The sequence below is a fragment of the Podarcis erhardii genome (genome assembly GCF_964252035.2).
Source record: "Podarcis erhardii genome assembly, chromosome: 13".
Classification (NCBI taxonomy): domain Eukaryota; kingdom Metazoa; phylum Chordata; class Lepidosauria; order Squamata; family Lacertidae; genus Podarcis; species Podarcis erhardii.
Genome location: NC_138502.1, coordinates 11539748 through 11565100, shown reverse-complemented (window position 1 = coordinate 11565100; position 25353 = coordinate 11539748). Strand labels below are relative to the sequence as shown.

Below are 25353 nucleotides of genomic sequence, written 5' to 3'. Positions count from 1 at the left end.
GTTTGGAAAAGACTGCAGTCTAATGCAGGGTGGAGCATCCCCCCCCCCATGGGCAGAACCTACAGCAAGTGGTGGGGGGTGGCTCAGTCACCTCTCAGTGGATTCAGGTCGAATCAAGGAGAGAGCCAATCGGTTTTCTTTCTCACACATGCCTCTTTCTCAGTCTTTCTTACAACCCTTCATTTAGCCCATGAGTTAAATATGTATGAGTAGAGAGGTTTCTCTCGCTCCCTCCCTCCTTCCCTTGTCTCCCTGAACATCTCAGAAGACACGCCAGTGGTCTGTGACCACCTGCTCTAAGGAAAGATTTGGTTTATATGGGATAGAGGGAATGCTGAACATCTCTCTAAACCATTCCACTGCTTCCTATCTGTGAATGCAGTGGCATCTCAGTAGGCTGCAAAGCTTCCCTCATAAAAATGTTTTCTCCTCAAATGCAGGGCAATAGCTTCTCAGAGAAGGACGGAGCCATCACTTCCCTTTCCTATAGGGTCTACTGCCATTTGCAAGCAGCACAATATGTGGGGAATCATCTAGGATATCATATTCGTACCACCTCCTGTTCTGCCTGCAGAGTTATAAATTCAGTTCTGGGTTCTTCTTCCTAATTTGTTGTTGTTATTTAGTCGTTTAGTCATGTCTGACTCTTCTTGACCCCATGGACCAGAGTACGCCAGGCACTTCTGTCTTCCACTGCCTCCCGCAGTTTGGTCACACTCATGCTGGCAGCTTCGAGAACACTATCCAACCATCTCGTCCTCTGTCGTCCCCTTCTCCTTGTGCTCTCCATCTTTCCCAACATCAGGGTCTTCTCCAGGGAGTCTTCTCTTCTCATGAGGTGGCCAAAATACTGGAGCCTCAGCTTCAGGATCTGTCCTTCCAGTGAAAACTCAGGGCTGATTTCCTTCAGAATGGATAGGTTCGATCTTCTTGCAGTCCATGGGACTCTCAAGAGTCTCCTCCAGCACCATAATTCACCACAGTTCAAATTCTCCATAATTCAAATTCACCATAATTGAAAAGCATCAATTCATGGGCTATCAGCCTTTTTTATGGTCCAGCTTTCACTTCCATACATCACTACTGGGAAAACCATAGCTTTTACTATACAGACCTTTGTTGGCAAGGTGATGTCTCTACTTTTTAAGATGCTGTCTTCTTCCTAATTGTTGTTGTTTAGTTGTTTAGTCGTGTCCGACTCTCCGTGACCCCATGGACCAGAGCACGCCAGGCTTCTTCCTAATACACTACCACAAATGTTTGAACTCTGAGAGGAAAGATCAAGCTGAAAGCATTTTGAGAACGCAAAAAGTGTCAGGAAGTAACAGGGCTTTGCCAGTTGAGAATGTTCAGCCTTTACCTGCCAAGACTGTTGATTTGGATTCTTCCCTCTCACTCTGAATGCCATTCCTCTGTGCCTGAGTCTGGAAGACATGGCATGTAAAGCATGGGCCACGGCGTAGGCAGCACTATGGATGCTATAACTGTGGCCTGTCATGCTCACTTCAAAAAGTGATCCAGGAAGGTTCTCCAGCTTCTCTTCTCCAGTGCAAATATTCCCCTCCACCTTGTCTGCAGTGATATCTGGGAGTACACATTCAAAGGCCTGTTGCCAGAATTCCCTGATAAAACCATCCCCATCTGTGCTGGAAGGGTTTCTGTGCAGAGCATACTGATGAAATCCTGGTGGGTTTCGGAAGTGAATTTCAAAGGATATAGCACCACTGAATATTCCTGCATCCCAGTTCCTTTGAAAGACAAATGAAGCAAACTCAACCTGGGCTGATATTATCCATACTTTACTTTTTACATTATTTTTTATGTCATCGTGTTCTGATAGATTTGGCAGCCATCTAAAAGTTGCCATGGAGTAAGATTCTCCAGAAACAAGCACTACGTTAGCTTTGCTGATAAAAATTTTCTGGCTTATTGTTGCACCCTGTTGTAGCATGTCAGTAATTTCAGAAATAAAACTAAAATTGGGGATTCTTTCTATGAATGCAAAGCAGATGCCATTCTTGGTAAACATTGGGGAAATGGTTTGCACAAATCTTTCTCCATTGTCATTTTCTGTTGCAATAATTCCAATCCATGTCCACCTGAAATGCAGAAGCAAAGAGAGAATTCCCTCATACTGAAGGGCTTCTGTAGCTGCCATCTGGTAGAAGGGAAGCCCTGGGCTTTTATCATTCATCACTGGAGCAGAGCCATAAATGAGCTGAAGAGGGAATGGAGGAAGAGAAGAGACACTGTAATATTTGCATTGTTCTTTCAAACTATTAAAATACATTATGTGGTGAATCCTGTTAGTCAGATATGCCTTTTGCCACCCACCAGATGTTGCATTCCTTTCTCACTTATACTAAAGAGACACATGCAGATGGTCTGGAAATTGTGATCCACCTGAAATGCAGAAGCAAAGAGAGAATTCCCTCATACTGAAGGGCTTCCGGGACTGCCATCTGGTAGAAGGGAAGCCCTGGGCTTTTATCATTCATCACTGGAGCAGAGCCATAAATAAGCTATAAATAAGTAAATGGAGGAAGAGAAGAGACAAAGTAATATTTGCAGAGGTCTTTCAAACTTTTCATATGCACCATGTTATGAATCCTGTTAGTCAGACATGCCCTTTGCACTTTGCCACCCATTGGGGGTTGCATGCCCTCTCTCATTTTTTTTTTTAAACAACTGCTACGTGTATTTATTTATTTATTTTTTTAATATTTTTTATTAAGGATTTTCTTGTTTTACAGAAGTGTAGTGCCTCGTATTTTTTTCCCCTTCTTCTTCCATAAGATACACATGTAAATGGCCTAAAAATGGGATCATCTCCCATTCCTGCTTGTTAAAAATTTGTTCTGTTGATGAGGGGGGCCATTGTTCCTTCTTTAAAAATAACACACAACAACAACAATACAAAAACTTATGCATACTTGCAGGGTCTTGTACGATGTCTAAAACTGATATGAGGGACACACCTCCCTAATAGAGGATTCTCCACTCCTACTTGAGCCATTATTTACTGTAGCCATGTCAGAATTGCAACATGGGTCGGATATGCATTCCTTCTCTGAAGCTTCTTTTGTCTTCACAATGCACAAATTCCAACTACCACAACTTCCATTTCTGCCTTTTCTTTTTCAAGGCTTCTCAGACTTCACATATGAACATTTATTTCACATTGGAGCCAGCTGCTCAGTATTATTACTGTTCTTCTGCACAATTGGATTGTATCTGCAATTTGCCATACCTCCAGAGTATGTTTAATTTGAAAGCCTTCCCCCCCTAAACATTCAGTGGCCTTTGGGATATCAGTGTCTTGAGGTGTGTGTAAGAGATTGGGGGTGTGACATATTTTTTTCTGGTATTGGAGCCTTTCTTTCCCCTTATTAAGGTAATTTTATTTTATTTTACTTTTTATTATAATTCTGTACCTTCCGTATTTTCAAAGGAACTGGTTCTGCTCCAAATTTCATCCTCACCCTGAATTGGTGATACACCTTGAACTGGTGCTGTGAATTCAGCCTCTTTCTCTATGTAAGCTAATCGAGGTATTGTCCTACCTGTGGAATCTTATAGATATCCAAAACAGTTGCTACATAAAAGGAGATTTCAGAATCAATTCCCCCAATGACGCCTGCCAGATTATTTTCAACATCACATATATAGTTAGGAACAAATTTTTCCACCCTGGATAAAAGCAGCAGTGTGGCGAGATATGTGCTCCTTGCATTGTTATAGCTGTCATATAAGTGAAAGCTCAAGGTGATATTGGGTAGGATGTGAGGGTCTTCATTGATCTCCTTGACTGCAAATGCCAAGGCCACGATGTGCTGGTAAAGCTTAGGCACCACCCTAGAATGAGAGTTGCAAATAGCATCAGGAGGAACTGATATATCCTTTTACATATCAACACAGTTGTTAATCATTTTGTGTTCAGTGGAGTTAACTACCTGTCAATTCCATTGTTGAACAGTTATTATAATCAGCAAGTTCTTCCAGATTTTTAGAAAACAAACTTGCTCCATTTTCCTGGTGACAGCCCTTGAGATACTTGAGAATAGCTATCCTACTTCCCCTCAGTCTTCTATTTTCATAGCTAAAAATACCCAACCCCCTCAACGTTCCCTCACAAGGTTTGGTTTCCAGACACTTGATCATACGTGTCACCTTCCTCAGCACACGTTGAAGCTTGTCAATATCCTTCTTAAATAGTGCTGAACACACTGAACAAAGTACACCAGGTGTGGTCTGAGCATGGCAGAATAGCGCTCCTCTATTACTTCTTTTGATGGGCTCACTATACTTTTGTTGATGCAGACTCCTTGATCCTTTTCACATGTGCTACTGGCATGCCAGGTTTTCCATATCTTAGATTTGTGCAGCTGATATTTCCTGCCTAATTGCAGAACCCGCCATTTGTCCCGACTGAAATTCATTTTGTTAGTTTTGCCGCAGTTCTGCAATCTGTAAAGGCCAATGGTATCTAGACCAGGGGTTGCTAATGTGGTGGCCATTGGAACATTGGAACCCCTGGGGTCTTTCCCTGAAACATCTGAAGTCTTTCCCTGACATTCACAGTATTTCTCGGTTCTGTCATGCAATGACAGCTTCCTTGTTCATGAGGCAGTGATAGTGGTTGTAATTCACAGATTTCTATACTTCATAATATATACTATCATTGTGAAACAAATCTTAGACTAAGATCAGAAAATGAAATGATATGGGCATTTTGGTTCAGAACAGTTTTTTTTAATTGATTCTCACTTACACTCCTGTTCAGATAAAGTCTATCGAAAACGGCTGTTCAAAAGGGCTATCTCAGACACACAAATATATACACATTTCAATACATTTATATTCATTTCCCTATTGAGAAATGGGAGCTTCTACAGTATTCTTTTAATTCACACGAGATTCTTATGGATTTTACATCAGCATATGTCCCACTGAAATGAAAAGTGGTTATCCCTAGGTAAATGGGTATAAGTTTGCAGCCTCAGTCATTATTCCGAGGCTGAAACTCTTGGTTAGATCATTCCGCTGCTGTAATAAATGAGTGGCTTAGTTCTTACACAAGTTCTTCAGGCAGCGCTGGCAGGGGTTCCTCAGTGAATGTTGCTGGAGAGGAGATGAAGCCACCATGGAAAACAATGCCACCAATGAGGAACTCTCCTGGCTGATGATACATTTGAAGTGGACGGTGTGGACTTTGAAGCCTGCATTTTCCTATGCGAGCCTGACATACATTGTAAGAAATCAGTTCCAGCAGCAAGAATACTAAAACCACCATTCTCAATACAAAGGCAACTGGTTGTTCTATGCAAAAACTACGTTTTATATACTCCAAGATAAAAATTGTCTTATTTAAATGGTAGTTTATTTCCCTGAGACGATGCAATGTCAGAGTATCCAAAAACAGGCTTGCGGATCACAAGTCTGATTAATTCTGATTAATTTTTATATACTTTGCATTAGGTTTACCAGTGGTCACTGTAAGTCCCCACTGTTTTTTGAGAAGCAGCTGCTCAAATTATAGCCCTGTTAATGATCAAGAAGCAATGTAATTATTCATTCAGTGCTTAGAATTCCCTCTGGAATGGTTGAAGAAAATGTGTTTGTCACATATTTGGAACTGTTATTTTTATTACCCTTTCAGTTGATAATAAGGGACCACTGTTGGATTGGGGAACCAATGTAACCAATGTAGTTTCCAAAATGTGTAGTCAGCATCATGGAATTAGGGTCCCTTCCCAGTGTGTGAGTCTAGGATACATGAGCTACTACTTCCCTTAATCAGAGTACTTTGTCAGGGGAAGTCCAGGGAGAACAGCTACATGGGCTCCTCTGTTGGCTTTGTTGGGTTGAGGCATTCTGAGAAGAAGCAAAATGAATACAGTGGTGCCTCGCAAGACGAAATTAATCCTTTCCGTGAGGCTCTTCGTATAGCGGTTTTTTTGTCTTGCAAAGCAAGCCCATTGACAGCTTAGCGGATTAGCGCTATTAGTGGTTTAGTGGCTTTTAGCGGATCAGCTGATAAGCGGCTTAGGGCTTAGGAAAAGGGGGGGGAGGGGAAAAAACTGCAGGAACTCGCAAGACATTATCGTCTTGCGAAGCAAGCCCATAGGGAAATTCGTTTTGTGAAGCGCCTCCAAAACGGAAAACCCTTTCGTCTAGCGGGTTTTCCGTCTTGCGAGGTGTTCGTCTTGCGGGGCACCACTGTACAAGGAGATATAGTCCAGTTATGATTTGCTACATCAAATAGACTTGTTCATGCTTTAATTCTTTCTTATGATAAGCTGTCCCCTGCTGTTTAACTCTGGCCTCAGCAAAATGATATAGCATTTGGGGGAAAAGATGCAGCCCAGTAATCCAAAACTAGAGGCCAAAATAGAAAAGATCTCCACAGCCACCATGTACTTTCCCTTGGTACTCAGGTAGGTAGGAACAAAGGACAGCCACACACTGCAAAAGACCAACATGCTGAAAGTGATAAACTTGGCTTCATTAAAACTGTCTGGTAGCTTCCTAGCTAGGAAAGCCACAGTGAAACTGACCATGGCCAGCATTCCCATGAAGCCTAGGACACAGTAGAACATGGTGACTGATCCTTCATTACATTGCAGTACAATTTCTTTAGTCACTGAGTGCTTGTCTAAATCAGGTAGTGGGGGAGCAATTATCAGCCAGGCACTACAAATCATCATTTGAATGAGGAAGCTGAAAAGAACAATGGAGATGGCCAGATTTCCCCCCACCCATCTCCTCATTCTGGAGCCTGGCTTGGTAGCCATGAAAGCTAGAACCACTATAGTTGTTTTTGCTAAGATGCAAGACACTGCTACTGAGAAGATGACTCCAAAAGCAGTTTGTCGAAGGAGGCAGGTTATTTTTGTGGGCTGGCCAATGAATAGCAAAGGACAAAGGAAGGAGAGAATGAGGGCTATGAGGAGAACATAGGTGAGGGTCTGATTGTTGGCTTTCACGATGGGAGTCTCTTTGTGCTTGATGAAGATCCTAAGGACCAAAGCTGTAATGAAAGTCAATAAAAGAGCTAACGTGACTAAACTGATCCCCAGAGGTTCATCGTAAGACAGGAAGCTTATATCTTTTGGAAGACATATATCCTGGCCAATGTTTGGATACTGATCTTCTGTGCATTGAAAACAGTCATCCATGTCTGAAGAAAGAAAGAAGAAAGAAAGAAAGAAAGAAAGAAAGAAAGAAGAAAGAAAGAAAGAAAGAAAGAAAGAAAGAAAGAAAGAAAGAAAGAAAGAAAGAAAGATATTAATTGCACACTCTTAAGAGAGTCAGAGGTGGTGGGCTCTGTTGGCTCACAAAGACAAGGCCACACATCTCTCCCCCCACCCACATTTGATCATTTCTCACTCAATGTCATTTCTTTGGAATAATGCAAATAGTTGTGCACTTTGTAAAATACTTCAGTATTTTGATCTAATTCAATAGAATATCAGCTGACCAGAACGGGTGCTTCCACACTTTCTGATTCTGCAGCTGTTACTCAGCTCATTTTAAGGGTGAATCTGTGTGCTTGGTGAAGCTGATCAGCTTCAAGTGCCAATGGATCTTGTTATGGGTTAAGGGGGCTGCTTGTGCGTAAATGGTTGAGCTCTCAACTCATGCAATCAGTTTCTAAACTCTCCCAGTCCGCGGAGCCATGGGTGCATGGCTACCTCAATCGCTGGCAGAATCCGTCAGTGGGCGTTTCCGGAATTTACGCCAACATAAGAGTTCCTTAACGGAAACTCTCCTTCTGGATTCTCTGCGTGACAGTTTCCTACGCGGAGTAGGTGTCCCCAGCGGAGGTCCTGAAACCTCTCCGCTGTTCTCACTGGAAGTATCTTGGAGCCATCCCTCCGACTGAGTTTCTGTGGGAACTCTCTCTCACCCCCTGCTGGTTCCTTCCTCAGCATCCGAGGCTCTCCTACCCTCCTTGAGCCCTTCCACCACCTGACTCTCCGATGGCAGTTCCCTGACAGATCTGATTCAGATTTAGAAATGCTTACTGAAGATCCACTGAAATCAGTGATACTTGTTTATGTGATTTCCCATTTATTCAAATGGTTCTCTCTAAACATAACTAAATAGTTATACAACACTGTATTAAAAATAGGCTTGTAGTTCACTTATAATGGATTTCAAATCAATTGCCCATGAATTGGGGCAATATTTTAAACATCAAGGAAATCACTGTTAAAAAACAAACCTATTGATATACATAACCAGATCAAAATCATCTATGAAATAGGTGGTATACATACATCTATAGAAAACATTATTTAACCTTTCTTACCTTCCTGGTTGGAAATCTTTCCTTCTGGACATGGAATGCAGTCATAGCAACAAAATGGGTTCCCTTCCTTCTTGGTCCGACTATAACCCGAACCGCAATGATCATTACATATAGAAATGGGCCGAGTCTGTCCATAAATATTAAAATATAATGTTTTAGGTAATATCACGAACACTAGAAAGTATTGCAAATGCAGTGGGCTTTTAGAACTTTAGTCCTTGGCTCATATTATGGTATGTTATTATTTATTTATATAACACTTTTTAGAGCAAATGCCACCAAAACAGTGAGCATTAAAATCAATGACATATTTTAAAACAAACCAAAGGAATGTGCATCAAACAATAGAGGTGGTCTGACCCCAAAATTGTTAACTGTGCCCATAGTAACTATAAATGAGGATGTTTGACGTGACACTTTGGGGAAAGGGACATGTTTTGGGTACTGCCACAGATAATTCCCTTTCCTAGACGGCCATCCCTCATGTTTCTGAGGGTGGCAGAAGTAACAAGAGGGAATCTTAATACTCAAAAGGTTATGTATGGAAAGAGGCAAGATATGTTGAAGCTAAATAATCTTATAAATAACACAAAACTGTGCGACTCAAATTCATTACAAAAGTCAAAGCGTTCTGGAAGAAATGTGTCTTCACCTGTTTCATTGTATGAAGTTCATTCATTGTATGAAGTCCACACTCAAATTATGAGAGGGTTACATTTTGGGGTTAGTGTGTGAAGCCAAAATTGCCTATAGTTAGAATGCATGTAATTGAATGGTGGGTGGAATTGCCAAAGTCTTCCCTGCCACCCCAAGAATGAACATTAAGTGGCACATTATTATGGAACTACAACATGAATGTTCAGATTGAAAGCCATAGTTTGAATTGGGCTAAATAAATTTACAGAATACTGAGAAACAACCATGGGACAAGTGATGGAATGAACCCTGAAAGATTCGGAGTACCCACCTGGTTAAATTGGTTGGGCCATACAATGGCATCCTCATGAATGGTGAACGGTTTTTCCTGGATACCCAGGGAGTCTATCTTCCCAATTTTGACTCTACGAAAGGACTGATTTGGAAACATGAGCCAGTTTATAATGTCAAAGCCAGCAACTAATTCACCATTTGTGTCAAAACGCACATTTTCTCCTGCACTGTTGTTAAATAAAATACTTCTGAGGATGTGATGGAGCTAAATAATGAAAATAGGATGGAAGATAAATATAAATGCTCAAACTATGTTATCATACAACATAGTTGTCACAGCCACCCAGGTGGGTCCCAGCTCACGAGAGACCTTACTCCGTTATAGTTTACTTACAGGAAAAGTTTATTGAAGATAATTGCTTCTTTCACAGTTCAGCATTGTGGCTGTACGTCTGTCACGTTAGACCGCCGAAGTCCCCCTCTGACTCCTCCCCTCCTCCACACCAACTTAATAGCCTGGCTCTAGACCACCTCTTCCTCTCCTTTCTTTTCCGCAGGGTCTTTCTGCCCCCCTGGGTTCTCTCTTTCCGGGATTCGCCTGAGGCTGAATCCTCTGCCGCCTCCTGCCCCCTCCTTCTGGCTTTGGGGCCGGGCTCCTCCTCTGAGCTTTCCCCACTTCCGCGCGCCTCTATGTTTGAACTTGGCGCGCGTACGTTGCTTTTGACCTTTCCTTCGTCCTCTATACTGCCCCCTGTTCCACTCTCTACCCTTTCCGGCTGAACACCTTGCTCCAACCCCCTCTCTCTGTTTTCTCCTGTTCCTCCTCCCTCCGAGAGGCTGACAACTCCACCCCCTTTACTCCGTTCCGGCTGAGACCCCTCTGACAGCGTCTGTGCTTCACTGGGCTTTCTCCCCTCCTTCCCTGACTTTTCACAGCTTCTCTCTTCTCCTGCTTTTCGCCTGATCATGCTAGCTCCCTTTTGGGAATCCTCTGACTCACTGCTTAGGCTCATAGATTCCCTTCGAATTCCGTCATCTTCTTCCTCGTCTCTCTCTCCCTCCTCCCACTCGCTTTCCGTCTCCTCTGCCATCTCCTCACTTCTCCCAGAAACCCTGACATCCATCCCCCCCTCGAAGCCCCCCCTTCCCCCCTCCCGGTCGCTGGGTGCAGGTTGAGGGAAATGTGGTTCTTCCTGGGTCGGTTCAGGATACCGGGTGTCCACGTCAATCTTCTCCTCTGGCAGCTCCGTATACGTGTGTTCGAACTCGGGTTCCCCCCCTGAAGGCATCACAGTCTCTTCCTCCCTCACTGCTTCTCCTGGCGCTGCCTGCCAAGGACCTATCATCCACCTCTGACTCCATACCTCCCTTGGCTGATCCACCCACCAATAAGGGTTTGTCTCTCCCCCCCCCAGGCGGGGATCCCTGGTCGGGCTTGTTTTGGGCGTAGAGCCCTCGGGCGAGGAGAAACCCCCGAACGTGCTGCCCGACAAAGTGGGCGTGAAAAGCCAATCATCAAAATACTCCTCGGGCATGGGTTTGTGCGGTAAAATTGCATGAAACTCCTCCTTCAACAGGGGTTCGTCCAAAGCGTAACCCGGCACCCAGCTATTTGCAGAGACTGGAGTGCCTTCCCTGGCGAGAAAATATTCAACTCCCTCCTCCCCCCATCGTGAATCCAGTATCTCTGTGACCTCATTAAGAGGTTCTGGTCTTGGCGACTCCCCTCTCTCAGGCGCCCTTCTACGTGGCTCTGGAGGTGCTCCTGACTCTTGAAACCTGTGTGGGGCTTTGTAGGGAGTGAGCACCGACCTATGAAAGACCGGGTGCACCCTGGAGCCCTCCGGAAGGGCTAGGCGAAAAGCCACCGGATTGATCTTAGCCTCAACTTGATATGGTCCTAGCTGCCTGTGTTCTAACTTCTTTTTGGCCAACGACCTGGCCGGCATCGCGTGGGCTGCTAACCATACCCAGTCCCCAACCTGAATGTCTTCCCCCGCCCTTCTGTGTTTATCGGCTTGCACCTTATACGCCTGCTTTGCCAGCTCCAAATGTCTCCGCAGCTCCTCGTGCACCTCTTGCAACTCTGCTGCAAACTGGTCGGCATTTTGAGGTCCCCCCCCTTCAGGTGCTGTAAAGCTCGGGAAGGTTCTGGGATGACGTCCATAGTTCGCGAAGAAAGGCGTCACCCCGGTGGATGCGTGCTTCGTGTTGTTGTAGGCGAACTCAGCCATCGGCAGGTAGTCCACCCACGCCGCGGGTCGCTGGTTGGCGTAACACCGTAGGTACTGCTGCATGATCGCGTTGACCCTCTCCGCTTGACCGTTGGTCTGTGGATGCCTCGCCGACGTCAGGTTGATCTTGACGTGCAAGATACCCAGAAGCTTCCGCCAGAAAGTGGAAACAAATTGGCGCCCCCTGTCGGACAAGACGGACTGCGGTAGTCCATGCACTCTGAAGACGTGATCGATGAAGAGCTTTGCGGTCTGTTCTGCCGTCGCCACCTTGGCACAAGGAATGAAGTGCGCCATCTTGGTGAACAAGTCCACAACCACTAACACCGCCGTCTTACCTCTGGAGCTGGGCAGGTCTGTAACAAAGTCCAACGCTACCCTCTCCCACGGTTGCTGCGGTGTCTCCAGCGGTTCTAACAATCCCGCCTGCTTCTGATGCACTGGTTTGGACCTCTGGCAGATATCGCACCTGGCTACGTAGTCCGCCACCTCTCCTCTCATCTGGGGCCACCAAAAGTCCCTTGCCACCAACTCCATCGTCTTCTCTTTGCCGAAATGGCCCGCACTCGGGGCATCGTGCAATTGTTGCAAAACCGTGGCGCGAAGCTCGTCGGTGGGCACGTAAAGGGCGCCCTTGCGAGTCAAAAGTCCATCCTGCAACTGAAACTCATTGTTGTCAGGCGACCCTCTGCGGAGCTCCTCCATCTTGGATTGTGCAAACTGATCCTCTTGCAGCGCGCGTCGCACCGCGTCCAGGTCGACTGCGATGGTAGCGCACGTCCACGCCTGCGGTGCGAAAATGTACTTTGCTGCGATTGGAGCTACTTCCTCCAGGTATTGAGGCTTTCGGGACAGCGCGTCTGCTATAACATTGGAGTCTCCAGGGATGTATTCTATTTTGAAATCGAAATCCGCAAAGAATTCCGCCCAGCGCATGTGTCGTTGGGTTTGCAATTTAGCCGTCCGCCAATACTCCAAGTTCTTGTGATCCGTGCGGACCTGCACCGTGTGCTTGGCTCCTATCAAGAAGTGTCGCCACGCTTTGAAAGCTGCATGAATGGCCAACAACTCCCTGTCCCATATGGTGTAGTTGCGCTCCGTCTTGCTGAGCTTCCGGGAGTAGAATGCACCCGGTCTCCAGTTGCCTTGCGAATCCTCTTGCAAGAGGACGGCCCCAACTGCTCTGTCTGATGCATCTGTCTCTACCCGCATGGGCCTGCCAGGATTCACGTGCAGCAGCTGCTCCTCGGAGGCGAAAAGGCTTTTAAGCTTCCGAAAGGATCGCTCTGCTTGTTCGGTCCAGACGAACTTCTTCTTCTTGGAACTGAGGGTGTCAGTGATTGCCGCCGTCGCGTTTGCAAAACCTTTAATAAACTTGCGATAAAAATTGGCAAAGCCGATGAACCTCTGGACCTCCTTCCGATTTCGAGGGCTTTTCCAGTCCAACAGCGCTTGGACTTTAGTCTTGTCCATGGCCAGTCCCTCGTCGGACAGCTTGTAGCCAAGGAAATCTACCTCTCTCACATCAAACTGGCACTTCTCCAACTTGGCGTACAGCCTGTGTTCCTTCAGCCTCTGCAGAACTTCCTTCACGTCCTTATCGTGATCCTCTGGCGATTCCGAGAAAATCAGGATATCGTCGAGAAAACAGACACACTTCTTGTAGAGGAGACCTGCCAGGACGTGATGCATGAATGCTTGGAAAACATGGCTGCCATTTTGTAGACCGAAGGGCATAACTCTGTATTCGTACGTGCCCAAAGGAGTGAACATGGCCGTCTTCCACTCGTCGCCCTTCCTGATGCGGATGAGGTTGTAAGCTCCACGTAAATCCAGCTTGGTAAAAATCTTCCCCCTCCTGACTGTAGCCAAAAGGTCGTCAATTTTGGGCATGGGGAAGGCCTTGGGCTTAGTTAGTCTGTTTATGAACCGGTAGTCCACAATGAGCCTCTTCTGGGGCGTGTCTTTCTTTTTCACAAAGAAAACAGGACTGCCTCCCGCTGCTTTAGATTCCTGGATGAATCCGCGCTTGAGGTTGTGTTCTATGAACTCCCGAAGCTCTTGCAGCTCGTCTTCCGACATGGAGTACAGCTTGGCAGTTGGCAACTGCGCGCCTGGCACTAAGTCAATCGCGCAGTCGTAAGGTCTGTGAGGCGGCAATTTGTCAGCTTCCTTTTCGCAGAAAACCTCCAAGAACTCCGCGTACTTGTGAGGAACCGCTTGCACCATACTCAGATGCAGCTGCTGTTCGGCTTCTCCTCCTTGATCGGTTTGGATGCAATTCTGGGCGCAATACGATGAACAAAAGGTGATCTGCCTCTGGTACCAAGCAACCGCGGGACTGTGCCTGTCCAGCCAACTCATGCCCAACACGATGGGCGTGTCCGATAAGTGGGTGACATTGAAACTAATAAGCTCTCGATGGTCTCCAATTTGCATCATCATGGGAGGGGTTTGCTGCACCACTTGCCCCCCCAGCAACTTCCTGCCGTCTACCGTGACCACGTTCAGAGGCGTCGTTGCAGGCAGGAGCGCTATGTTATGCTGCTTGACGAACTGTAATCCCACGAAATCGGCGTTGCTTCCCGAATCGATGGTTGTTGGAACCTCGAGAAGTCGCCCATCAGGCAGCTGGAGTGTTGCTGTGAGTAAAACTGCTGGTTTGGGAGGTAAAGGGTCCATGCGCTGCAAGGATGTTGGGGACTTCTCTACAGATCCGCCTGGCTGAGCCCCAGTAGCTCTGCTTCCAGCCAGGCACTGCAGTTTCCCTGAAGCTGCTCCTCTGATTGCACCTCTGCTGTCACAGTTGCTAGTGCTGCAGTGTGCTTCTGGAGCCTCTGGGGGCACTCTTTCGCCATATGGTGTGCACTGTCGCAGATGTAACACTTCCTGGTCCCTCTAGGAGGCTTCGCTTTGGCTGCAGCAGGGATGGGGCTCTGGGATGGCTTTTGAGCCCTAGCACCACCAATCTCCATTGGCTCTTCGCCTTCCTTCCCCATTGGTGAGGGGTGCGCACGGCTGAAATCCCTGTGCACAAAAGGGAGAGCTTTTGCTTGCGCGCGCGCTTGGGGCCCCCCCTCCTCGTGCCACGGACGTCCCTCATGTCGAATTCCTATAGCCAAAGCCCGTTGCACCACGTCTTCCAGGGTCTGGGGTCTGTCCCCCCTTGCGATCTCATCCTTGACGGAGGGGCTCAATCCCTCCCAAAAAAGATCCCTGACCGGTAGACTGTCCTTCGGCCAATCTAAGGCGGTGAGCAATGCAAAAAATTTAGAATGATATTGGCGTACAGTGGCTCTCCCCTGCCTCAGCCCGTGCATCTGCCGGCGCGCAATGTCCTTATCCACAGAGGATTGAAAACAAGCATCCATTGCCTTGATAAACGCATCTGCATTGCGACGGGCTGGTCCATCTTCGCGCCACAGATTGCGTAGCCAAGCCCTGGCCTCCCCATGCAGGTGCGAAACAATAAATCCCACTCTCTCCTCCTCATCTCTAAAATCATGACGGAGTAAATGCAGTGCATACACGACATCTGCCCTGAAGTTGGGATAGTCTTGCAAGTTGCCATTAAAATGCGAAACTAGGGCACCCCCCCTCCTTCCAAGCGCAATGCCCTCCGCTCTGGAGCCCGGGGTCCCCGCCTTGTCCGCATTTTCCCACCTTGCTTGCAAATCCTGGCACGCTTTCTCCAAGTCAGCATTCTTCTTCTGCGAAGCAATGACTGCCGTTGTGAGAGTGGTAATCTGATCCCGGAGTGCAGCCAGCTGTTCCTCAGCACTCATGGCTGCCCCGTTCGTGAGCTTCGCAAAAAAAAAATTTTTGCTTTCAGAGGGAGGGGGACTTTCTGTCACAGCCACCCAGGTGGGTCCCAGCTCACGAGAGACCTTACTCCGTTATAGTTTACTTACAGGAAAAGTTTATTGAAGATAATTGCTTCTTTCACAGTTCAGCATTGTGGCTGTACGTCTGTCACGTTAGACCGCCGAAGTCCCCCTCTGACTCCTCCCCTCCTCCACACCAACTTAATAGCCTGGCTCTAGACCACCTCTTCCTCTCCTTTCTTTTCCGCAGGGTCTTTCTGCCCCCCTGGGTTCTCTCTTTCCGGGATTCGCCTGAGGCTGAATCCTCTGCCGCCTCCTGCCCCCTCTTTCTGGCTTTGGGGCCGGGCTCCTCCTCTGAGCTTTCCCCACTTCCGCGCGCCTCTATGTTTGAACTTGGCGCGCGTACGTTGCTTTTGACCTTTCCTTCGTCCTCTATACTGCCCCCTGTTCCACTCTCTACCCTTTCCGGCTGAACACCTTGCTCCAACCCCCTCTCTCTGTTTTCTCCTGTTCCTCCTCCCTCCGAGAGGCTGACAACTCCACCCCCTTTACTCCGTTCCGGCTGAGACCCCTCTGACAGCGTCTGTGCTTCACTGGGCTTTCTCCCCTCCTTCCCTGACTTTTCACAGCTTCTCTCTTCTCCTGCTTTTCGCCTGATCATGCTAGCTCCCTTTTGGGAATCCTCTGACTCACTGCTTAGGCTCATAGATTCCCTTCGAATTCCGTCATCTTCTTCCACGTCTCTCTCTCCCTCCTCCCACTCGCTTTCCGTCTCCTCTGCCATCTCCTCACTTCTCCCAGAAACCCTGACAATAGTGAAAATACATTCAAGGGATGGGATTATGATCTCTTGAAAGCTTTGGGTGAGCTAATGTGTCAGGCCTGCCCTTCTCAAACAAAGAACAGATTAATTTAAAACAAATCAAAGTCTTGATGAAATAAATGGTGCCATTCGCCTCTCCCCTTCCCCTCAATGAATGCTCCCCTTCCCCTCAATTAAATACTGGACAAAAAATCAGAGCAGCACCAAGTTATGAAACTCCATCCCCCCCCCCAAAGTGCACAGGTCCACAGGTGAAGGGATGGTAAGACGTTGTTTAATAAACTATGGGGAGATTTGTCAGTCTCTGGGATGGGGTACTGCGGGGGGGGGGGGGACGACAAATGCTAGATGTATTGTAAGCTTTTCTCCAAAAAGAAATTTATAGTTAATCTCATGGAAGGTTGAGAAAGCTCGCCCATATTTCCCCACCAAAACATATGGAGGTATCTTCAGGACATTACCTGCCAAGGTTGTGGATTTGGAAGCTCCCTTCTTACACCCTCTGCCATTCCCCTCTGCTTGAATTGGGATGAATGTCTGATGTGCAAAGCATGTGCCACCGCATAGACTGCATTGTAGATGGTGTAGCTATGAGCTGTCATTCTCATTTCAAAAACAGACATGGGAAGTGCCTCCATCTTCTCCTCCCCAGTGCAAGTTTGCCCACCTATATTATCTGGCACAGAACTGGGGAATGAACAGTTAAATGAATCTTCCCAGAAGTCCTTGATAAAACCATCTTCTGTTTCTGTGCTTGGGTTCTTGTTCTGAAGAAACTTCTGGAAAGCTAACAGATCCACTGAGTGAATTCCAAGGGAGAGAGAACCATGAAGGAAACTTATGTCCCAATTTCTTTGGAATGGAAATGATGTGATATCCATTTGGGCTGTCATGAACCAGACTTTACCCTTGGTCCTCATTGGTATATGCTCAAATTTTACAATCTGGGGCACCATTTTCAATACTATCATTGTCTGAATTTCTCCATGTACAACCACAACATTCGTAGTGCTTCCCATAATAACACTGACGCAGTGAAAGCCCTCCTGCACCATGTCAGTGGTACCACTGGAAGATGTTAGCTTTGGGAATGTTTCTATGAAGTCAAAGCAGATGCCACTCTGGGAAAACATTGGAAGTACATTCTCTATAAACCCTTCTGTATTATCCCCATCTTGAGAAACCACTCCAATCCATGTCCACTGGAAATGCAGCAGTAACTGGATAATTCCTCTATATTGACGGTCCCCATTTGGGAACATTTGGTAGAAGAAAACTCCTTGAGACTCTTTATTCATGACTGGGGAAGAGCCATATATGAGCTAAGGTTTTTTTATATTTAAAAAAAGATGAGAAGAGAAGAATGGTTTTCAATATAAAACAATTACTTGTGTGTAGTTTTGTTTTCTTTCTTCTGTTCATTTCTGGCCGGGACCATAACGGTTAAGTAGATCCTGCAGATTGCAGGATTGAATTATGTGTTCAACTACTAGAGTCTACTTTCCCTGTGCATTTCATGCAAAGAACACGCTGAGGAAGTAGGCCCCTGCAACTAGCAGGATTGAAACCTCAACTCACCAGATGCTCAGCCTAGGGTATATAATTGCTCAGTTTTACTGTGTGCTTCAATGCACTGCTTGCTACAGCCATGTGAAGACAAATCTCATTCTTCCTACCAAGACTGCGCCCCAACAGCCCCTGATCACTCCAGCAGGCCAGACCCAATCTGGGACTGTTTCTACCTAACTCATCTAGTTCCACCCAAATTTGTCCAATTCAGGATTTGGGCTTTGGCTAAATCTGACCCATCAGTGTGTTAGGAATGGGAGGATCTGTCAATATTTCTCTTAAGTTTCTTATTTAACCACATCAATTAGATTTCTTTTTAAGCCTCATGAAAATTTCTCCTAAAACACAAAACATGTGTGCAAATTTTGCCCAATATGCACATTTTTGCAAAGCATTATCACCAATACAATGCATTTTAAGGATATTTTTACTAATGTGCATTTTTTTAATGCACTTTACCATAATCTGTGCATTTTTGGACACATTATTTTATTGGAGAACTGCTTTGCAAAATCTGGAAAAGGGGGAATTTCAAAGAATGGCTACATTTCATGTATTGTGTGAATTAGTTGAAATTCAGATGTGAATGAATTTGCATCTTACTTGTGGTATCTTGTAGGTACACAGGATGATTGTCATATGAAGACAGACATTAGAATTAGGTCCCCCAATGACTGCTATTGGAGTGCTCTCAGCATCACATTTATAGTTAGGGATGGCCTTGGCCCTTCTTGAGAGAAGCTCCATTGAGGCTTCATAGGTCCAGCTTGCACTGAAATGACTGTTATAAATTTGGAAGCCCAGGGTGATGTTGGGCAAGATCTGGGGAGTTTCATTGATCTCCTTTACAGCAAATGCCAAGGCCAGGATGTGTTGGTAGACGTGAGTCAGCACCCTGTATTGAGAGTTACATGCCACATTACAGTTCATCTGCTTCAGATCATAACATTGACTTCTTTTCAGTTCAGTATCCAATTCAAAAATAGTTTGTAATCTCACATTTCCCAGGTGTAAAAGACTAGATCATGAAACAGTATGTGAATCAGTAGTTTTAATACATGTAGAAAAGACATAATTCAATAAGGGGTTTTCATTTATTCTGACCTCTAGGAAATCTGGATGAGGTGTTTTGTATGTTTAATATTTGCTGGTCAAAAGTTATTTGTAGTCTGAATGTTCTTCATTCACACAGAATACATACCCTAATAAGGAAATACCAATGTAGCATTTTTCTTTGAGTTTTTCTTCCAATGGATAAAAAATACCTAGTTTCATAGCAGCAAAGATGGAGAAATTATCTTCAATCTCTAGTTTTAAGTATCTTTAGTTTCAAGATGCGGTCTTAATTTGTAATGTAAAATAAGTTTTAAGCCTGTTTTGATGCCATGTGGATCTCTGCATGCCTCACTCGACATCTGTACAAGCATTAGTCCTGGAAGCCAATATTTTAGGCTTGGTAAATGTTTTAAAATTCTTCAATAAAGTTTAAAAAGAAAATGAGTATTCGAAGTGGGTAAATCAAAATAATCTTAAATTTATTTTTCTTTGTGGGATGTTTGTTGTTTTTGAAAAACAAAGGAGCAGATGAATGCCGAAACAGGAGAGAAGAGATTTAGGAGTGAACACATGCAAAAGTGAGCAGACCAGACACAGACTGGTTCCCATATTTCTGATACAGGGGTGGCTAAGCCCTTTTCAGACTTAGGGCTGCATCACTCCATTGTGCATCAGCAGTGTGTTTTGCCATAAAACAGTATGTGGCTCATTAATAAAGAACATGTGGGCACCCTACACATGCAGGTGTGCACATGCACACACACCATAAACATGCACACACACACGCAGATGTGCATAGACCCTCTCCCCATTCTTCAACTGACCTGTATAATGTGACCAAGCCTGCATTGTCTCGAGAAGGGAAAAAATGATATTTTTAGGCAGACGAAAGTGATTGACTTTATGGGACTGGCAGAAATGACCGGCAGAATCCGCGACCAAGAGAAAGAGACAGTGGAGGAAGATTGGAAGAAGTTTAAAGTATATCTTAAGAACTGTTGTAAAATAGAGGAGTGATAAAATGTCAAGGGGAAGGAAGATGCAGAATTGCAGCTAAAACTGTTTGATGATTTAAGGTGAAATTGAGAATGACAATGAGTTTAAATTTAAAATTTAATTGGCAAAAAGGGTTGTTGAAAAACTGCAAAATAAGGATGCAAAAAGGGTGAGGTACGGGGAAGTCCGAGAAACGAGGCGTATGAAAATGAGGTTAAGAAATGATATTTTTTGGGTGTGTTTGTATTTGTTGATGTTTGTGTGTTGTTGCTGTTTAGTGTTAAAAATTGGAAAATTAATAAAAAATTATATATATATATATATATAAATGATATTTTTAAAACCTTCAACGGATTACTCTACCCAGCAGTGAATGTGCCTTTTTATCCACTGCTACAACTAATTAGGTTTTAGTGAAGAGGGACGCGTAAGAAAATAATGGTAGAACTCGGCCCATGGTTTAGCAGGTTACTCACATTCGCTAATAGAAACAACTTAAAAGTTTTGGCTCCTCTGTCCTGTTTAATGCAGTAAATCTTGCAAGATGCAATTGGATTTATTCCCCCACTTTCCCCCACAGATTTGATTAAGCAATGCCATTTAGTCACTGCATTCCTTGATTTTGCAGCAAATAAAAGTACTTTGCAATGTTTCTCACTGCATTCACAACAAAGAAATAGGACATGAAAAAATAAATAAATACAAACTTCTATATGTGGATATGAACAGTATCTTGAAATTCAATGAAGTGTTTACAATATCCCTATTTAAATCTGTTCCAGGAATTCTGCCAAATCTCCTAAAGTGAAATGGATACACTGTACACTGTATACTGCAGTTTTGAGTCTACATATCCTACAGAGGATGGGTTTAGATATCCAATCACTGCCTGTGTAAACGCAAGGTCAGATGGGGTAGATGTAAAGAAATGAAGTTCCAATTATTTGTCAGTCCACTGCAGTTAAGTCCAACACCCAGGGCTGGGTTCACTGTGAAGTTCATCAGCATCTAATATGTTTCTAAAGAAACATGCAACTACTTACATATGGTAATCTGAAAATTCCTGAGATGGGTGTTTCTCAAAGGATAGGGTATCTGAAAATATGTAGATCTGAGAAATAATGCCAGCAATGATGAGGTCTCCTGACTGATAATATTTGTGAAGGATAGGGACAGGTTCCCTGAGGGAACATTGAGGAAGAGGAAGAAACTTGCACATCCCCTGTAGTGACAGTAAGAGCACCAGCAGCCTAAACACTACCATCTTGCAAATGATTGGTCATTTAGGCACAAGTTCATCTCTTCTGTTATCACTTCTGCTTAGTATCGCTTTCCAGCAATACTAAGCAGGAAAGCCTAACTTGAATGGTGACTCAATAAGCTGATTCAAAGCCAGACAGGTATGAGTCTCTGTATGTATATTGACCCAACCAAGTGAAGTTCATAGTTATTAATAAGAGCCTCCAGTCTTAGTGTCATCATTCTGCATGTGGGCAGAGGAGGTCCCTGGGGAAGTGGAGAAGATGTAATTCTGAATAATCTGGTAATTACAGGTGAGGTAATCACTTGCTTTGAATCAAAGATGCTGTGCAATATTTTAAAGAAAACATGTTTATCATATCTCAGCCAAAGCCATTTCTTAAGTGGGAGAGATAGATGCTAGGCCACTTCTTTTCTTCTTTTTAGCGTACTATTGAATTTTAGAAAATTTTAGAAAACTTCAAAGCAATAATAATTATAAATTACTCTCATATTATTCTTAAAGGGTGATGTCTAATCCAAGCCATACTCAGAGCAAGCCCATTAAAATCTGTTACAGTTAGGTAGCCGTGTTCATCTGCCGTAGTCGAAACAAAATAAAAGAATTCCTTCCAGTACCAGCTTAGAGATCAACTAAGTTTATTATTGGTATTAGCTTTTGTGTGCATGTATCTGAAGAAGTGTGCATGCACAGAAAAGCTCATACCAATAACAAACTTAGTTGGTCTCTAAGGTGCTACTGGAATGATTTTTTTATTTTCTTTCCATTAAAATCAGTGCACTATGGACTATATTTATATGGATGTACAATGCATATGAATAACAATGTTTAGCACCCAGTGTGTTGAGAACTCCATATTTATATCACTCTTGATGCAACTCAAAACACAACATTTGTGAATTGTAATGTATCTGTCAATCATCAATTATTTTGATGCAATTGAAATCAATAAGATTTAATTACAGGTGTGTTGGTTGACTTGATGAGGTACTTGATTATTCTTTATTTCTTCTTGTTAGTTGTCCCCTGCTGTTCAGTTCTGGCCTCAGCAAAATGACAAAGCATTTTGGGAAAAAGATGCAGCACAGTAAGCCACCACTAGACGCCAAGATGGAGAAGATCTCCACAGCCACCATGTGTTTCCCTTTTGTGCTCAAGTAAGTTGGGACAAAAGACAGCCACACACTGCAGAAGACCAACATGCTGAAAGTGATAAACTTGGCTTCATTAAAACTATCGGGCAACTTCCTAGCTAGGAAAGCCAAAGTTAAGCTGGCAATGGCCAGGAAACCCATGAAGCTCAAAACAGAGTAAAACATGGTATTTGACCCTTCATTGCACACTCTAGTACAATTTTTTCATTGATTGAGTGCATGTCAACATCTGGGAATGGAGGACAGGTTGCCAGCCACACAGTAATAAAAACCATCTGAACAAGGAAGCTGGAAAGAACAATAAAGGTTGTCAGTTGTTTCCCCACCCATCTCCTCATCCTAGAGCCTGGCTTGATAGCCATGAAAGCTAGAACTATTATTGTGGTTTTGGCTAATACACAGGATACTGCCACTGAGAAGATTGCACCAAAAGTAGTTTGTCGTAGGAGACATGTCACTTCTTATGGCTTGCCAATGAATAGCAAAGCACAAAGAAAGGAGAGGAGGAGAGAGGACAGGAGAACATAGGTGAGGTTCCGATTATTGGCTTTGACTATGGGAGTGTCCTGGTGCTTGAGGAATATTCCAGGAACCAAAGTTGTAATTAATGAGGGAAAAAAACCTGCAAATGTGGTCAATATAATCCCCAGAGGCTCACTGTAAGTCAGGAAGCTTATGTATTTTGGGAGGCATCCATCTTGGCCAATGTTTGGATAATGATCTTCTGAACATTGAAAACAGTCATCCATGTCTGAAATCAAATATGAAAAATAGATATAATATGATATTTAATTATGGCATTCTGTTCCTGAATCAGGGTAGTGAACTTGAAATATCAAAAGTTAATTTTGCAGTAAGAATAATAAGAAATTCTACTTCCAGCATAACCTGAGTTCAAGGCCTCAAGGGCCTGCTTTCTCATGGGTTCCAAACAAATCCAGAAATATAAACAAATCAAGCTAGCGGCTGAAGGTGTCAGAGGCCTCTGTGTCTATTGATTTGTGCGTTTGAGGCTGGGGCTTGCATAGTCTTTTTGTTTCAACTGATCCAACCCACTAATATGCTTATGCTCTATGAATTTGTCTGATATTCTGTTCAGCCACCGAAGTTACCTCATGTGAAGTATGTGGAAGACAGCCCTGGATCATTTGACCCTTTTATTAGCTCTCTTTTCCCTCCTATATAAACTACGCAGGACACTCTCTTTTTGAAGTTTAAAGAATAATTTGATTAGTATACATGCTGTTGCAGATTATCATATTCTATGCAGGTAGGTGATAGTTAAATTGCTAGCAGCTTTTACATAAATTAAACGGTTTCAGACTGACTAACTCTTAGGCAGACAGCAGCAGCTCTAACTGTTAAAACCGTTCAGCTAACTGCCATAACTGCCACAGAGTGTATGACATCACAGAGTTCTACGGTTCTTGCCATTAACCCTTTACATATGCTTTGTGGATGCTAACATTTCACCATTTTGAATGTTAGAGCAATTAGTTTGAGCATTTAAAACACTGATGGGAGCAAGCTGGATTGTAGTCAATTTATTTATAAAATAGAAGGCATCAGCCTATTAAATAGGTGGCAAATGTTAAACAAAACACATCTACATATGACATTTCTTACCTTTCTGGTTTGAAATCTTCCCTTCTGGACATGGAAAGCAATCATAGCAGCAAAATGCCTTCCCTTCTTTTTTAGCTCTTCTATAACCTGAACTGCAGTGATCATTACATATGGAAATGGGGCACATCTGTTAGTAAATGATAAAGTAGTTTTTTTAAAAATCCAAAAATAGTTTGTGGAGCTTTTATTTCATTATTATTTCTCTGCAATGAACGAATGGGTTGATACTGACATAAGGAAATATAATGAATTCTTGAGTGCACGTCGTGTTTATGTGGGGAACTTCCCTATAAATGGAGTCCTTTGCCCACATTAAGAAAACATGAGACAAAATATGCATTATGACAGTGTCTCTTGAATTCTGTAGATTTGTCTTCAGCATTCTAACATCCACTACAAAATCTGGAGACAATGTGACTTTTTGAACATTGAGGAAATTATTCAATAGATCCCAAAATGTGCACAGTCACTACCTGTTTAAACTGGTTGGGCCATAAGATGACATCCTCATCAATGATGAAGACATTGTCCTGGTGAACCATGGGCTCAATCTTTCCAACTTTGACCCTGAGGAAGGAGTGGTTTGGAAATGTGATCCAGTTTATAATGTCAAATCCAGCAAGCAATTCTCCATTTTGATTGAAGGAAACTGTTTCCTCCACGCTGTTGTTAAAAGAAATACTTCTGAGGACATGATGGAGCTAATTTATAAGGATGAAAAAATAGGAGGTTGTACAAGGATGCAAAGGATGCAAATACACATCCTACACAAAGGATGCAAAGGTTATAATCTATCAGACATGAAGATTTTGGATTATGTTGTCTTGAAAGGATGTATGTAGGCTAATCCTGGTAAAAATGAAAGTAAATGAACTAAAATGCCAGGAGATGTATTTATTTCCCACAATGCCCCTGAGATAGTGCTTGATTATGACATATGCTTGTTCCAAGTAAAGGTAAAGGACCCCTGGATGGTTAAGTCCAGTTAAAGGTGACTATGGGATGTGACGCTCATCTCGCTTCAGGCTGAGGGAGACAGGATTTGTCCACAGACAGCTTTTCGGGTCATGTGGGCAGGGTGACTAAACCACTTCTGGCACATCGGGACACCGTCCTACAGCACATGGAAATGCTGTTTACCTTCCTGCCACAGCAGTACCTATTTATCTACTTGCATTGGTATGCTTTTGAACTGCTAGGCTGGCAGGAGCTGGGACTGAGCAATGGGAGCTCACCCGTTGCATGGATTTGAACTGTCGACCTTACAATTGGGAAACCCAAGAGGATCAGTGGTTTAGACCACAGCGCCACCCGCTCCCTTGTTCCAAATACAGTGCAGTGCAGGAGGGATGTTGTGGCAACTATGAAAATGTGCTTTCCTCTCTGTGTTTCCAGAAATTCCTCCCCTAGAAAAAAAATTAAGAATCCACACCTACCCACTTACCCCATAATCACTAAAATGAAAAGGTGCTCACTAAAATGAGGAGAGGAAACTTTGAGTTTTCCTCCTGGTTTTTAGACTTGAAGAGATAGTTTAAATGCATGCACATAGATACCATTGCTAGG

The 25353-nt window shown here is 44.0% G+C and overlaps 3 protein-coding genes and 1 pseudogene across 7 annotated transcripts in view; all 4 read right to left on the bottom strand.

The window, feature by feature from the left end:
• LOC309326653 (vomeronasal type-2 receptor 26-like) overlaps window positions 1-25353 on the bottom strand; it is an 89161-nt gene that overhangs the window by 45841 nt on the left and 17967 nt on the right. The gene's annotated exons all lie outside the window — the stretch shown is intronic.
• On the bottom strand, window positions 11-25353 carry LOC309326596 (vomeronasal type-2 receptor 26-like). Of its 4 annotated transcripts, XM_081835455.1 has the most exons (4): window positions 24928-24953; window positions 24261-24354; window positions 23788-23914; window positions 11-2218 (listed from the first exon to the last, which is right to left on the bottom strand). In XM_081835455.1, exons 2-4 carry the CDS (start codon window positions 24311-24313, stop codon window positions 1163-1165), a joined length of 1236 nt encoding a protein of 411 aa, XP_081691581.1. In that variant the 5' UTR covers window positions 24314-24354; window positions 24928-24953; the 3' UTR covers window positions 11-1162. The 4 variants fall into 4 exon arrangements, with proteins under 4 accessions (XP_081691581.1, XP_081691582.1, XP_081691583.1 ...); XM_081835456.1 differs by lacking the exons at window positions 23788-23914; window positions 24928-24953 and adding an exon at window positions 25232-25353; XM_081835457.1 differs by lacking the exon at window positions 23788-23914 and having other exon boundaries at window positions 24928-24947.
• Window positions 6218-9527, bottom strand: LOC309326598 (vomeronasal type-2 receptor 26-like). Its single transcript, XM_081835460.1, has 3 exons — window positions 9282-9527; window positions 8315-8441; window positions 6218-7180 (listed from the first exon to the last, which is right to left on the bottom strand). The coding sequence occupies exons 1-3, from the start codon at window positions 9399-9401 to the stop codon at window positions 6279-6281; spliced, it is 1149 nt and encodes a 382-aa protein (XP_081691586.1). The 5' UTR covers window positions 9402-9527; the 3' UTR covers window positions 6218-6278.
• On the bottom strand, window positions 22003-23362 carry LOC309328425 (vomeronasal type-2 receptor 26-like; annotated as a pseudogene). The gene is made up of 2 exons (XR_014161577.1): window positions 23274-23362; window positions 22003-22912 (listed from the first exon to the last, which is right to left on the bottom strand). The product of XR_014161577.1 is annotated as a vomeronasal type-2 receptor 26-like (transcript).